Here is a 16,577-nt window from a genome sequence, read left to right on the forward strand (position 1 = left end):
AAGTAGTCGGAGTATGTCACCCTATAGTTAACCATTTTAGAGAACAACATTACAAGGCTTTGTCTCTGCACTTTATGAGGAAGGGGAAGATGCCCTCCATCATTTCAAATGCAATGGAATCTGCCTATAATTATTACCATCTATTTAATTATGAATGCCCAGGAGCCACGCACGGATTGCCACATCTTTTGTGTGCGATTCCTAACTCTCCCTCATGACGAGTAATTGTCCAGGATTTCAATTAAAAAGGGGTAGGATGGAGATCAACATGGAGAGCTCTGTAGGGCAGGAACAAATGTTCTTGTCTACATGCCGAAATCTGCCCATCAAGTGATCGAGCCATGTCATTGGATGTAGAAATGTAATTTGCAATAAAGGAGTAGAAAACAGTGCAAGACCACGGAAAAAGACAAAGGGGTGGATTCACCAAAGCTTTTATGATAGAAAAGTGGTGTAAAAGCCTTGAAAAGTTACACATTTTTTGGAGTTTTGTATGGCTACTCCAGCCCCTGAAGTGGCTCAGCATGGACGCACACGCCACAAAGAATATGCCCTGAATTCATTAAAAAGAACCTGTCAGCAGCATTTTACTACGTAAAGTACAGACAGGGCAATATTGGTGCGGTCATACTGATTAAAATGATACCTCATGTGGAGAAATCTGTTTTGTAGATATTCTTTAATCCTTGTTTGAACTTTCCTTGTATTCATATCTTCGTTCATTACGGCGGGACTGTGGGTAGGGTCTTCAACTTTGTTCCGTCCCCTCCGCTGTGCCTGGGTGTCTTTTCTCCTTATTTAAAATTTCGCGCCAGAGCCGTCCTAGCCGCGGGTGGGGCTTGTGCAGATTGAGCTCTTGGAAGTCTTCAGGAAAATGGCGCCGGTGGCACTGAACAATCTACGCATGCGCAGCCATTGGCACCACTTTCCTGAAGACTTCCAAGAGTTCAATCTGCACAAGTGCCGACTCGCGGCTAGGACGACGCTGGTGTGAAATTTTAAGTAGAGAAGGAGAAAAGACATCCAGACATAGTGGAGGGGACGGAACAAAGCAGAAGACCCTACTGACAGTCCCACCTCAATGCACAAAGATATGAATACAAGGAAACTTCAAACAAAGATTGCAGAAAATCTACAAAACGGATTTCTTCACCTTAAGTATCATTTTAATCAGTATGCCAGCACCAATGTCAATGTCTTTTTTCAACCTATTTAACTATGTAAATATGGCCCTTTCAGTACTTTACTTAGTAAAATGCTGCTGACAGGTTCCCTTTAAGTGATGTGCGCCTCTTAATGAACTCGGCATCTTGTACTTCAGGGAGACTGATGTAGCACAAGCATGCGCTATGCCAGTCTTCATTAATTGGCCCCAAAGGGTGCAGTGTCTAGTTCACCTAGGAGAATAACTAGTCCATGGACTCCAGAAAGTGATGATTTTATGATGACTTTGTAATGGTCATTTATGTGTAGATGTTAGTAAAGTGTTGAATTATCATTTGGCTTACACTACTGCATGGGAAATAGCTGTAAACTAATAGCAGCGTGTGAACAATGTGTTTTAAGCACTAAATTAAAACAAAATAAGAGCACCATTGTCATCACTAAGGCTGGGCAACACCAGTTAACGACTGCCGTTCGCAACATGGTTGCTGATCATGCTGACTTACTAGCCTATTTAGACCGGCTAATCACAGCTATATGTTCACAGAATGATCGTTATCATTAGGCTATGTTTCCACGATGAGCATTTGGTGAGTTTTTTACGCAGTGTATTTTCGAAAAAATGCAAGTAAGCTATTTTACTTAATGGGTGCAGAAAGTCTATTACATCAAAAACTCACTGAAAGCTCATCGTGGGAAAGTAGCCTTACTGTTCCATGCATATAGAATACCATTGTTCTCGGCAGCACATCCAGTTTACACAGGACAACGTGCTGTCGAGAATGACACATTTAGCTAAAGTAACTGTCTTGATATTACATCTGTGATTTATTTTGGAGACCTGGGCCAGGGTTATAAGCAGTGGGGCTTACAGACAAAAAATAGCAGCAGAATTGGCTAATAGCACCGCATAACATGTTTACCTGTAGATATAAATCTATTTGTCTTTTACAATTAGGAAACCAACATGAATTTATCACTTGATTTCACAATACAAACTTTATATATTGTTAATTGCATATCTTCCTGATGAGGCTGGTGTATTTACTTTTTAAATCATTTGTAGAATAGCTGTTCAACCACAAATCCAAGTTTATTCATGAGCTAAAGTCAATCTCATCCCATGGAATTTCACTTACAGCTCCTCAGTGTTCCTCCTCCCTGCTGCTGAAATCTCATACTGTTCAGTACACATTGTAGTTGTCAGTCAGGAAGGGTATGCAAATATCAAATACACTTACTTTTTGGCTAGACACTATTATCCAGTGGTAACCACTATAAATATATATATATACACTTATTTGCAACTAAGACTTTTGTAAACTAAACATCATAGCTCAGCTGTCTATGTCTCCAACCTCTTGTCTATACAGATACATTGCAAGAGCCCAGCAGCTGTGTAAGAGGGATGTACCCCAAATGTAAAGAATATTTTTATTCTTGTTCTTCCGTGAATTAATATACCATATATTTGTTTAGAATAAATAACGCTGCATTAGATGATTTTCACTTTAAAAAAAGATTACAATATGCATTTAAAAATCATTACACCCCACTAGTTATTAAGACTTTAGGGGTTGTCCCTTACTAGGACAACCCCTTCTTGATCTAAATGTTAGGCCCCGATAAAATAAAAAAACCTATACTCAACCTCCGTGTCCGCGCCGTTCCAGCGGTGTTGGCCCTCGCCTTCCCGGGGCTCTCTTGAGGTTGTTGTGACATGTTTTGCCCGGCGCCCAATCAGAGCTGGCGTCACTGTCCCCACCTCCGTACGAATTGAACATGAAGAGGAAGTCAGAGATCAGCTGCAGCCAGGCTTCCTCTTCATGTTCAATTCGCACCGAGATGGGGACAGTGACGCTAGCGCTGATTGGGTGCGGGGCATCACTTGTCACAACAACTGCACAAAAACTCCGGGGTCAGTGAGTGCTGACACCGCTGGAACGGCGCCAGCATGGGAGGCGAGTATAGGCATTTTTATTTTAATGGGGCCAAACATTTAGATCAAGAAGGGGTTGTCCTAGTAGTGGACAACCCCTTTTAGATATGTACTCATACAAAAAAAATAGAGTTTTCTACTGACAGCAACAACTCGACCCTACCAATTTATTACCGCAAAGAATGATTAAGTAATTAATTAGATAATTAAAAGGAAAGAGATGTTGAACTACCTTGTTCTCTTTACGTATATCCAGTAGGCTAATCCGGCCACCAGTGCAGCAAGCAGAAGGCCAACAACAATCCCCACAATGAGTTTTGCATGATCATTACTTTCACCTAAAAAGTGATTGTTGAAAAACAGAAATAATGGTAAAACGAAACCCAACAGCAGGCATTTGGGAAGGCGTGCTAACAGAAAGTGAGTGAACACAAACAAGTGTGGCACATAAAAGTGAGCAGTGTCTGAGCAGCACTGTGAATTTATCCTTCCATTAAAAAAACATGAGATACAAGGATGACTTTGAGACTTGCTCTCAAGCTTCATGTCACTCTCTCCGCACACACATACTAATTGTATTTCTTCCCGCTCATAGTCAAGTATTTAGTATGCAAAACAATATACACAAGAGCTGCAATCACCCCACCACATTACTTATGCTTCTCACCTTCCCAAACAGACGATTGCTGACTTACAAAGACATCTTTTAGGACAGTTCTAAGAGTTAAAGTGCAGCAGAAAGAAAGATAATGTCCTGTATTAATCTCTGGCTGTGCAGCAATATAAAAAAAATAAGATGTGCTATAGAGAAAGGAAAGTGGAAACCCCAGGAAGAAGAGAAACACCTTACGCTACTACTTTACTTACCACTTTTATTATTAGGCTCAACTGGCTCTCGGATGCTGACTGAAATGAAAAATTGAGAAGTGAAATTAAAAAAATAACTTCTTCTTCTGATGTATGAAAGTCACCTTCACCACCATAATGTGCTCTAATCTCCAGCAGTAAAATCACTCTTCCCTTAGTGCAAGTAAAGCGACCGAGAATGTTTCACTTTTTCACCGACGTCAGAGACTCGACTAACCAAATCTTCTTTTTAGAATCCTCTTCTACACAAGATAACAAGGTTAATGCAGACAAAGGAGAACTGCAGAGTGATCGCTCCCAATTCACAGGGAAGAGTGCAAATCAGGTCAATCAGAAAGAATTTACTGTATTTTTTCCCTTTAATTTACCTTTTTTATCAGCCTTTTGGCTTCTTTCTGCAACCATTTAACTCTGATGTAAGCAGCTATTTCCAATTTTGCTTTTAATTTGCTAATCCTTCCATCCATACATTCATATTTCCACAAAATAGCCGACCATGATGATAAAATGATGGTAAATGATGGTAAAACTCAACTAGAGTGTAGTGATGTACGGAGGGACTTTACATGTCATTGACAAGGATGAAGGAGTGACTGGGACACAATCAGTGATGTGCTTTCTGGCACCGCACTTAATTAGGGTAAAACACAGAAGCCTGAGTGAGTGACAAGGTACTTACTAGCAGAGATGTTTAAAGAATGGGATTCTCTCCCCAGTTTGTTTTCAGCGCTGCAGATTATAGTGACATTTTCTTCTGGGGAGATGATAAGTTTGGCAGTATATTTTCCATTACTTAATGTGGCTTCTTCAGTCTGTAGAAAATGAAATATGTAAAACTCAATTTGAAGTTTCTTGGTCATAGCATTTGCATATACACAATAATAAAGGTTTGGAAAAGTTCTGATATTTTGCAGGGTCTCATGCACATGAGAGATATTAAGGTCGATTCTTCATGTTAAGATACACAAAGAACATCAACTGTACTGTCAGGTTTCCGCAGTAAACGTCAAACTGAATAAATAAACCTGGAGCTCACCTTGTTTAGGTACACTCCGTTACCGAGGCTGACGCACTGCACTTCAGGCTTTGGAAAGCCGTCTACTTCATAGGAAATTGTTTTTGACTTTCCATCAGCATTTGTTTTCTTAGATAGCTTGATCCGTGGCTTTCCTACACATGGCAAATAAAAACACAATGAACAATTTGAGATTTACTTTACTGTCTAGTTCTCTTTTTAAAAAAAAAAACAAAACAGGGAAACTTTATATCTTTCCCAATGTGTAATGTATATTGGAGCAATGCCAGGTAGGCTAGGGTTAAATCCTATTTCTGCAGGCTTTGATTAGTATAGGTGTCTAGCTCTGCATATAAACAGGCTAGACGTTCATCTAGTTGAGCTCAGCTCAGGGAGGCTGACCAGACTGGATGCGTCTTGGGGCTGAACAGAGATACAGGCCAGAATTCCTCTCTGAGAAGAGACTGCACAGGCGGTGTGTATCAGTGGTTGCTATGGACAATAGCTGGTCTGTTTGAGCGAACTGGGGCTAGCTCAGCAGTGTATGAGTAGCGAGGATCTGTTCTGTTTAGTTAGCGCTCGGACAAGGCTAGGGATTTATGCTTATAATTTCGTTTTGGTGCTGTATAACCTGTGGAAAGCAATAAAAACTGCATGTGTTTGGACCAAATCTGCACTGCCTGTGCGAACGCTACCTAAGTCCTAATGCCTACCAAAGAGAGTGAATTCCTACAACATGTACGTCACATGCTGAGTGGGAGGGTATGAAGAATCTGAACCAGGACCATATCCAGCATCTGTCTGTAACAGGTTCGATCAGAACTGGGCTTGGTTCTTTGTTGCTAAGTCCACAATCCTGGGATTACACCACTGTGAGCGCCAACAGCCCTCAGTTGCGAGGTGTCAATGGGTTGTCATGGCAGCCAGGGGCTAGCTGATGGTGCCATGGCTGCCATGTTGGTACAGGCTAGGCTTCATAGGAGACAATTGTATGTATCAACAGCAATACCGTTGCACTGCACTATATAGAATAATTAGACATAAAAAAGTGAAGAAAAAACATTCTAAAAATATAAAAAAAATATATACAGTGGGATGTAAAAGTTTAGGTAAAATTACTGCTATTGTAAACAGTTAAGCAAGTTGAAGATTAAATGTTCTCTAAATGGCCTAAAGTTAAAAATGACACATTTCCTTTGTATTTTAGGCAAAAAAAAAAAAAAATATATATATATATATATATAATTATATATAATTTAATCTTTTACATTTTAAAAATTGCAAAAATTAGAAAAAAGGAAAATGGGCCGATGCAAAAGTTTGAGCAACTTGCATGGTTAGTATCTAGTAGCGCCCCCTTTTGAAAGTATCACAGCTTGTAAACACTTTTTGTAGCCAGCCAAGAGTCTTTCAATTCTTGTCTGAGAGATTTTCATCCATTCTTCCTTGGAAAATTCTTCCAGTTCTGTGAGATTCCTGGTTTGTCTAGCAAGTACTGCTATTTAGAGTTCTAGCCACAGATTTTCAATGATGTTCAGATCAAGGGAAAGTGAGGGCCATTGTAAAACCTTCAACTTCCACCTTTTGAGGTCGTCTATTGTGGATTTTGACGTATTTTAGGATCAATATCCATTTGTAGAAGCCATCTTCTTTTCAACTTCAGTTTTTTTACAGATGATGTTATGTTTGCATCAAGAATTTGATGAAATTTCATTGAATCCATTCTTCCCTCTACCCTTGAAATGTTGCCCGTGCCATTGGATTCAAAACAACATGATTGATTCACCTCCATGCTTAATGGTTGGCGAGATGTTCTTTTCCTGAAATTCTGTGCCCTTTTTTTCTCCACACATACCTTTGATTATTGTGGCCAAAGAGTTCTATTTTAACCTCATCGGTCCACAGGACTTGTTTCCAAAATGCATCAGGCTTATTTAGCTGCTCTTTTGCATACTTCTGAGGCTGAATTTTATAGTGAGGACACAGAAGAGGTTTTCTTCTAATCACTATTCCATGAAGCCCATATTTATGCAGGTGTCTATGAACAGTAGAACAGTGTACCACAATTCCAGAGTCAGCTAAAGCTTTCTGAAGGTCTTTTGCAGTCAAGCGAGGGTTCTGATTTGCCTCTCTAGCAATCCTACGAGCAGGATTTAGCTTGGTCTTCCAGACCTTATCTTGACCTCCACTGTTCCTGTTACCTGCCATTTTTTAATTACACTTTGAACTGAGGAAAGGGCAACTTGAAAACACTTTGCTATCTTCCTACAGCCTTCTCCTGCTTTGTGGACCTCCACCATTTTTGCTTTCAGAGTGCTAGGCAGCTGCTTAGAAGAACTCAAGGCAGCTGTTTTTTAGCACAAGGTTAGAGGAGGCTGGGTTTTTATAAAGCTGAGAAGTCATCTTTAACTTTAGGCCTTTTAGAGATAATTTAATCTTCAACTTGCTTAACTATTCTCAATAACAGTTTTTTTGACCAGGGGTGCTCAAACTTACATGCCACTGTGTATTTCAATCAACCCCATTCGCCCTTTAAAAATACATAAGAAACAGATATTTTATATTGCCGTGTTTGTAAAAGTTTGATGTATTAAATGCTGTTAAACATAAAAAAATAAAGTGGCGGAATTACAGTATTTCTGTTGCTGAACTTCACCTAAAAAATGCAACAGAAAGCAATCAAGACACCATAAGTATCCCAAAATGGCATCAGTAAGAATGTCAGCCATTAACTTTTTTTTTCACAAAATATTTTTCACCACTAAAATAAAAAATAAAAATGACACGTTTGATATCACTAATTGTCCTGACTTGAAGAATCATGTTTCCAGGTTACTTGTACCGCACATTGAATGCTGTAAAAACAAAACCAAAAACCATTGGCAGAATGGTGTTTTTTAACCATTTCACTGCACTTGGAATTATTTCCTAGTTTTCCAGTATAGTTTGTGCTAAAATGAATCGTGTTACTCAACTTTACAACGCGTCCCAAAAAAAGACCTTGATGGAAAAATATTAAAAAAAGTTAGAAGGAGAGATCGAAACTGCAAAAACTAAAATAGGTTGAAGGGGTTAATACCTTGAACAAAGTCATTCAAAAATCAGAATTGGATATTACATATTTATCTGCATAAACAAGAGAATGCAGGAAAACAAGGGGCATCAGCCAGGGAATCTTCTCAAATATCCTCCGGTTGCTGTGGGCTTTCATTGTGGGGGAGAGATTGTCCCACGTCACCCAGAAGAAGTTGATTTCTATAGATTTAAATCCGCTAAATATTTTTTAAGCAATGTATTATTATTAGCAAGTCTAACTAACCTTCTACAGTTAGTTTTAATGTTTTCTTTCTCCTTAGGCCATCGACTTCCAATAAGCTGGTCTCACACTCATAAACACCCGAATCTCGATACTGCAGATTTGTAAAAGTAGGTTGGGAAAGGATTTTTTGGTTCTGGGAAAGGAAATCAAACAAATCATTATCATGTTATTCCATCTCTTTCAATAACTAAATTGTCATAAAACAATACAATTGATTGTTTCATCTTTTTAAAGAAAATGTTCAGGCTCTTTACTTTTTAACTAAATGAACAATATTCCTGGATGGATTCCACCTACACACATCAAGGAAAAATCTAACATTTATTATAGAAATATCAGCCAGGGAATCGCTATATTAACTTTCTTAGTGCTAATAGGTATAATAAACAGAAAGTTACATGGAGTTTATGATAAGAAATATTAAACACTATAACATACATTTGTCATTGCTTCTGGCTGCCACACCTGTTAAGGACAAATTCTTCTGCAAAAGGGTATTCATTTCTATTACACTCCACTCACATAATTTAAGGATTTTCTATTCTAGATTTGCATGTGTGACAGATGTTTGTGAAGCCATAAAAGGGAAGAAAACTCACTTTCATCCATGTAACTGAAACATTTTTGCTCGCAGAAGGAATGCAAGACACGGACAGACTGTCTCCAATCTGCTTGGTTATATTTCCAGTAGGTGTCAAAGACAAGTCTAAGTCTAGAAGACAAGAACAGAACTATAGGTTGGAAGGAAAATACACTTTGTAGAAACATTATTTTTTATGTTTAGCAACATTCATTTGTATAGAGTTAGAACAGGGCAAAATTAAACTGGCCTTAAAGTTCTTATCACAGCACTCAGTATCTGACCCCTAGAGCATAATTCATGATCACAATGCCAAGATTACACAACTATGGTAGAATAAATCTCTACAGACACTTTCATGGACATAACCTACAGTAGGGACAGATCAGAGCGTTTTGGGGACGGTCATGTTACGGGGCGATGCATGTGCAGTATTGCTTTAGAGCTGTGCAATCTGTTTTCGTTCTCTTTTTGGGAATTTCACAGAAATAAAAAAATTCTTGATCTTTTGTAAAGGTAAAATAAGTAACACAATAACAATATTAGTCACAAAGAAGAACACTACAGTTAGTCTCTTCCTATAGTTCAAGGGGTTGTCCACTACTAGGACTACCCCTTCTCATTCCTCATGTTTGACCCCGTTAAAATAAAAAAAAGTACAGTGAAGGAAATAATTATTTGATCCCTTGCTGTTTTTGTAAGTTTGCCCACTGACAAAGGCATGAACAGTCTATAATTCTAAGGGTAGGTTAATTTTAAACATTGAGAGATAGAATATCCCCCCCCCCAAAAAAAATCAAGAAAATCACATTGTATAAATTAGATAATTTTTTTTGCTTTTTGCAGTGAGAAAGAAGTATTTGATCCCCTACAAACCATTATGAGTTCTGGCTCCTACAGACCAGTTAGACGCTCCTAATCAACTCGTTACCTACATTAAAGACAGCTGTCTTACATAGTCACCTGTATAAAAGACTGCTGTCCACAGACTCAATTAATCAGTCAGACTCTAACCTCTACAACATGGGCAAGACCAAAGAGCTTTCTAAGGATGTCAGGGAGATCATAGACCTGCACAAAGCTGGAATGGGCTACAAAACCTTAAGTAAGACGCTGGGTGAGAAGGAGACAACTGTTGGTGCAATAGTAAGAAAATGGAAGAAATACAAAATGACTGTCAATCAACATCGATCTGGGGCACCATGCAAAATCTCACCTCGTGGGGTATCCTTGATCACAAGGAAGGTGAGAGATCAGCCTAAAACTACACGGGGGGAACTTGTTAATGATCTCAAGGCAGCTGGGACCACAGTCACCAAGAAAACCATTGGTAACACATTACGCCTTAAAGGTTTAAAATCCTGCAGTGCCCGCAAGGTCCTCCTACTCAAGAAGGCACATGTGCAGGCCCATCTGAAGTTTGCCATTGAACACCTGGATGATTCTGTGAGTTATTGGGAGAAGGTGCTGTGGTCAGATGAGACAAAAATTGAGCTCTTTGGCATTAACTCAACTCGCCATGTTTGGAGGAAGAGAAATGCTGCCTATGACCCAAAGAACACCGTCTCAACGGTCAAGCATGGAGGTGGAAACATTATGTTTTGGGGGTGTTTCTCTGCTAAGGGCACAGGACAACTTCACCGCATCAATGGGAGAATGGATGGAGCCATGTACCGTAAAATCCTGAGTGACAACCTCCTTCCGTCCGCCAGGACATTAAAAATGGGTCGTGGCTGAGTCTTCCAGAAAGACAATGACCCAAAACATACAGCCAAGGCAACAAAGGAGCAGCTCAAAAAGAAGCACAGTAAGGTCATGGAGTGGCTTAGCCAGTCTCCAGACCTTAATCCCATAGAAAACTTATGGAGAGAGTTGAAGCTCCAAGTTGCCAAGCAACAGTCTCAAAACCTGAATGATTTAGAGATGATCTGCAAAGAGGAGTGGACCAAAATTCCTCCTGACATGTGCGCATCCCTCACCATCAACTACAAAAACGTCTGACTGCTGTGCTTGCCAACAAGGGTTTTGCCACCAAATATTAAGTGTTGTTTGCCAGAGGAATCAAATACTTATTTCTCACTGCAAAATGCAAATAAATGTATCTAATTTATACAATGTGATTTTCTTGATTTTTTTTTTGGATATTCTATCTCTCAATGTTAAAATTAACCTACCCTTAAAATTATAGACTGTTCATGTAAAGACAGTGGGCAAACTTACAAAAACAAGGGATCAAATAATTATTTCCTTCACTGTATACTCTTCTACTGTGCCAGCGTCATTCCAGTGGTGTTGGCACTTGTGCTCCTAAGGCTCACGTGAGGTTGTTATGACATAAGCCCTGCGCCCAATCTGCGCCGGTATTACTGTCCCCGCCTTCAGGTATATATAAGTAATCAAGAGGAAGAGCTGCGGCCAGCCACTCACTTCCTGTTAATTACTTATAGACTTTTCCCCACAAAACTAAATATGCTCCTCGTTCTCTATAATAGCCTACCTGCAGATCAGATACCATTTTCTACAGGAAAGTTACCTTTAAGCAAATATCACCCAGTAGGTGACTGCAGGGACTCTCGGCTAAGGCTAGTGAAACCTGTCACAAAGCCTGTTTAACTTTTCGTATCCACAGAATCAAGAAGTTTTAAAAAGTTCTTTAATGAACCTGTGCCATCAGACACACCACGCCTGTATTAGGACTTCTACCTAATGAAAATTGTTTTAAAAATAGATTTGTTTGAAACCTGTTCTTTCAGGTGAAGAAAAAACTGCAGCGTTCTGCAAAGTAGGAAAATTCTGTTGTATGTTTCATACTTGCAGTGACTTCGTATGACATATACACTGACATGACAGACATAGCTTGGGGACTTTTCTTTCTTGTTAAAGAGAACAATGGCATCATTTCCATGTATTCACTTTTTGGGGGGAGGTTAAACTGAGTGTAAGTGATTCATAAAGGAAACAAAAAAAAAAACTATCCCAAAATATACAAAAACTAAAATAGCTATAAATAAAAAGGTCTTAAATATTTATATGCAGCAAGAAATAGGCAATATAAATACAAACTCCATAAGCCATGCTCTGCTGTAAACATATCAACATTCATTCCATTTAAATGAAATTTCTTATTATTCTAAGAAGGAAAACTCCATAATGTTTGCCACTGTGCAATGACCTCAATTCCAATATTATCTACATATTACAAAAACAAACACATTCTCCGGAAAAATCAGAAATATTTATTGCAATACAGAATCTAGTTCTTCTTAACAATTTTCAGAATAACCGGGCTGGATGTGCACATGGCGGAATAGGAATGACATTTACTTACAATGTACAGTAACCATTGTGGAGGCGATCATAACTTTATTTAATAATGAGCATTTGTAATCCCCTGTGGCATTTCTCTTTATGTCAGTAATAAGGTAGGCACTTGAACTACGAATACCTTCTTCTTGACCCTATAAAGAAAACAGATGTGCAAAACAAGGTACTTAAAAGACTGAAGAAAACAGGGAAGGAAGTCATTGAAAATCTTTTCACACAATTTGCCTATTCAGTGTGGAAACTAGTGGAAAGTAAGAGTTGGCTTCTGTGATCAAGGAATGTAATATTTAATATTTGCATTACATGTCATTTCACATATCACACAATTCAGATCATTTATGCTTTGTTACTACTGTGAAGTAAGGAAAAAAATGAAAAAAATGGAGAAAATAAAAAATAAGGTTATAATAATAGCTGTATGATAAAGTGCTGTATATAGTATCCAATCAGATAAACCAAAAACAAAAAGGAAAATGCTGAAAAAAATGAGTTCTCCTGCTGAGGTGGGTACTGAGGATAAGGCTGTTTTATGTAACATCCGTGGATCCCTACTGAATATCGATGTAAGGCCAAACATGGCAGAAAGTAAAAGCCATGGATCTCCCTGCTAATATACAGCAGATTTTGTTGCAGGTTTCACCTCCATTCAGTAAATTCACAAAAAATAACTCAACTCCACATTTGTTTTTAAGTTCTGTTTTTACAGCATTCAATGTGCAATAAAAATGACCTAGCAATGTGATTCTTAAGGTTAGTACAACTACGGTGACATAGTATCATAATATTTACTCTATAACGCACACACACATACATATACATACATACATACATATATATATATATATATATATATATATATATATGTGACACCCCAGGGGTCTGGTTGCCACAGTGATAGAGATATTATGTCTGAGAGCAGGTGGGAGGTCCTTTGGTCAGGGATCCTGTGCATGCCACACCTCCTGCCCAGTCTTGGGAGGGGAAGAACTTCCCCTGTAAAAACCCGGGGCTGAGGCAGGGTGAGTCAGACAAGGAGAGTGGAGAAGAGAAGCAGCATAGGAAACAGCAGAGTTACAAGGAGTCAGGGGCTGGCAGCTACAGAGCTCGCCCTGACTAAGAAGATTCTTTACCGGACCCGGAGTCCGAGGCTGTGGGGACTAACTCCTACCCAGCAGCAGAATCCGTCGGGCAGGGGATTTCAGGTCCTCTGGCCCAGAAGCCTGAAGGCACGGTCACACGCGTGGGACCAGCACCGCCATCGTGGAGCGGAAGCCATTAGAAGGCCCCGAGTCACCGGCCATACGGGTGAGCACCACACGGTACACTCAGGGACGTGGGCTACTTACATCAGCTTCTAGCAAGGTAGCCAGAAGAGTACAGTCAGTTTGGGAGGCCTACAACTACGCCTGGCCAGGGGAGATCCCATCTGCTCAAAGACTGACCAGGCCCCGTTTGCTAGCAAGTACTCCGGGAGGGTCTGTCGTTGTTACCAGTAAAGACCCTGAACTACAGCGTACCGTCTCTGAGTGGTTCCTGCTACCCCCATCATCCACGTCGGCTGCCCTGAGGCCATACCCCTCCCGTTGGGGGTTATACTATCACGCTGCACAATCCTACCACCGGCCTCAGCGGTCTGCCCTGCAGCAGCAGCTTCCTGGCTGCACTCAACGGGTGGCGTAGTCATCAACTATTTACTACTAATAGACTGCCGTCTAGTTTGACTCCCTGGGCACGGACCGGGTCACCGCCACGAGATTACAACCCTCCACGGATCCGGCTCCGGGTAAGCTCCCGCGTGCGCACCGCAGCGCGACACAGGCCCAGGGGCGCGTCAACTTTGGCGTAGTCGGCAGGATTTCGTGCCCGCAACCACCGGGTACTGCGTGCCTGAAAAGCAAAGACTGTTCAAACTTACCAGTGGTGAAGGTTTCCCGCCATCCGGCGCCATCTTCTACCTTCTTCCCGCCATCCGCGAAGTTTTCCCGCCATCCGGCGCCATCTTCGACCTTCTTCCCGCCATCCGTGGAGTTTTCCCGCCATTGGACGCCATCTTGAGGACGCCGCGCGGGAAGAAGAGGGGCGTGGACTCCGAAAGCGCGCGAGAACTGAAGCCCCGCCTCACGTCCGGACGTTGCGTAAGGTCCTGGAAGGAGCCCAGCAGACGCCGACGTCACAGGAGCGCGACGGAAGGTCCTCAACCCTGACGATCCACTGCGGAGCCGCGGCCTACGGAAGAGGATCATCGCAAGGTAGGCCACGGTCCACTAGGGGGGAGGAAGATGTCGGATACGGAGGAGAGCTTCACTGCCTCAACCCCCGCCAGCGCTACCGCTGCTGCAGTTATGCCCTTCACCATGCCCTATATCCCGGGAGCAGCTTGGCTACCCCAGTACTCAGGGGAGTCACATACCCTGCATGACTTTAGAGAAAAGCTGGATAGCCTCTTCCAGGTGTACCCCCTCACAGAAGAGCAAAAAGTGAGCATCCTGGTGGCCCAACTAACCGGGGCAGCCAAAAGGGAAGTAAAATCCTGGCCACCTGGGAGGAAGACTGTCGCAGGGATACTAACCCGGCTGAAGGACACCTTTGATACCCGCACCTCAGCCGAGATTAAGCTTAGATTCTACGGGTGCAAGCAGCGAGCGCATGAGAGTATAAGGGACTATGCACTAAACCTACAAGAGGCCCTGAGGGCCATAAAGCAGACCGACCCTGATGGGGTGGGAAACGAGGACAGGCTGTTGACTGAACAATTTATAGAGGGTTTATATTGCAATGCCCACCGAACCCAGTTGCGGGCAATGGCCTTACAGGATCCCCATCTGGACTTTGCACAGTTCAAGGACAGAGCCATCCGGGTGCTCCGAGAACCGGCACCAGGTGGCGTTGTGACCCACAGACGCCCCACTACCACTTACTACCAGGAGGCGGCGCCCTTGTCAGCAGGGCCTGTGGGAGCTGATGCGCAGGCTTTGGACAATGACCCGGCTCCAGACCTACACCATCAGGTCCAAGAGCTAGCTAAGAGCGTTGCTGCGCTAACCCGAACTGTGCAGTCTTTACAGGTTTCCACCCCAGGGGAGATCCAGCTGGCATCCGGACCGGAGGACATCCCGTGGCGTCAACCAAGGAGGACCCCACCGGCCAGAGGAAGACCCAGTGACCGATACAGTGAGGACGGACGACCCATCTGCCGCCGCTGCAATCAACCCGGACATATGGCAAGGTACTGTTCTTTAAACGGGCACAACCTGGGGTAGAGGGCCAACCCCCAGGAAAAAGATCACCAGGCCCATCGAACTGGCGCGACAGATATGTGGGAGGACGTCCAGTCTTGCCTGTGGTACTGGATGGCATTCCCATGAGTGCCCTACTGGACACCGGGTCACAGGTCACCACCATCCCGTACGTGCTCTTCAAGCAGTACTGGAATGACTCGGATATTACCCGCTACCCCGACGACGACTTGAGTATCATCGCCAGCAATGGTCAGCCCGTGCCACAGATCGGATTTAAAGAGGTGACCATCAAAATTGGTAGAGTCGAACTGGCCGCACAGGGACTGATCATTGTAGATATCGATAAACATGAGAGTCACCCAAAAATAACTCTAGGAACTAATGTAATTGAAAATTGTCTTGCAGAGGTGATTTTCCTTTTACAGCAGGTTGCCAAGAATGCCAGCTCCGGCGAGCAGCGGGTGCTCCAGAAAGAGATCCGGGCACTGATGCAACGGCAACAAGTGGAACTCTCCGGCGGTGAGATTGGTAGCGTAAGAATGTGTGACCCTTTTCCTATTGCCATGCCCCCAAAAAGTGAAATGATGATTTGGTGCCGGGCAGCTATTGGTCTGAGAGGTAGAGATTACCAGGCAATGGTAGAACCAGTTTACTCAGACAGTAGGCCCACCATTTTGACAGCACGGGGGGTGGTCAATGTACGCCATGGGAGGGTGCCCATTCGCATAATAAATATCGGGGAGAGGGAAGTGTACCTGCCCCGGTATGCCACGCTAGCCAAATTATATACCACTAATCAAAGTTCTATACAATCTGTGGAACCCTTGCCTCCATCTCACCCGGAGGAAGGTAACGGCTCTAAGAAAGACATGGAGGACTGGTGTCAGCAACTACATTTGGGTACTGACTCCACTCCCTCACATCAGAAACAAGGAGTCTATCGGGTGGTTCAAGAGTATGAGAGAGTGTTTAGTAAACACCCGTTAGACTTCGGGCGAGTCAAGGGGGTAGAACATCGCATCCCCACGGGAGATCATCCTCCCATAAAAGAGAGGTATCGACCCGTACCCCCTGCACATTACCAACACGCCAAGGGGATGCTTAGAGATATGAAGGAGGCTGGGGTAATC

General features: G+C 42.3%; 1 protein-coding gene across 3 annotated transcripts in view; it reads right to left on the minus strand.

Moving 5' to 3' along the window:
* Positions 1-16,577, minus strand: part of ALCAM (activated leukocyte cell adhesion molecule) — a 136,944-nt gene that overhangs the window by 25,406 nt on the left and 94,961 nt on the right. For 2 of the 3 annotated variants that reach the window (XM_073664612.1, XM_073664613.1), the window contains exons 8-14: positions 12,213-12,342; positions 8,904-9,016; positions 8,305-8,437; positions 5,007-5,140; positions 4,650-4,782; positions 3,971-4,009; positions 3,336-3,441 (exon numbers count right to left, since the gene is read on the minus strand). In XM_073664612.1, coding sequence (XP_073520713.1) covers positions 3,336-3,441; positions 3,971-4,009; positions 4,650-4,782; positions 5,007-5,140; positions 8,305-8,437; positions 8,904-9,016; positions 12,213-12,342 — 788 coding nt within the window. The remainder of the gene's footprint in view (positions 1-3,335; positions 3,442-3,970; positions 4,010-4,649; positions 4,783-5,006; positions 5,141-8,304; positions 8,438-8,903; positions 9,017-12,212; positions 12,343-16,577) is intronic. The other variant, XM_073664614.1, reaches the window with a different exon arrangement.

The sequence above is a fragment of the Phyllobates terribilis genome, unplaced genomic scaffold, assembly GCF_046119375.1.
Source record: "Phyllobates terribilis strain yellow unplaced genomic scaffold, ASM4611937v1 Scaffold_2__4_contigs__length_985480577, whole genome shotgun sequence".
Taxonomy (NCBI): domain Eukaryota; kingdom Metazoa; phylum Chordata; class Amphibia; order Anura; family Dendrobatidae; genus Phyllobates; species Phyllobates terribilis.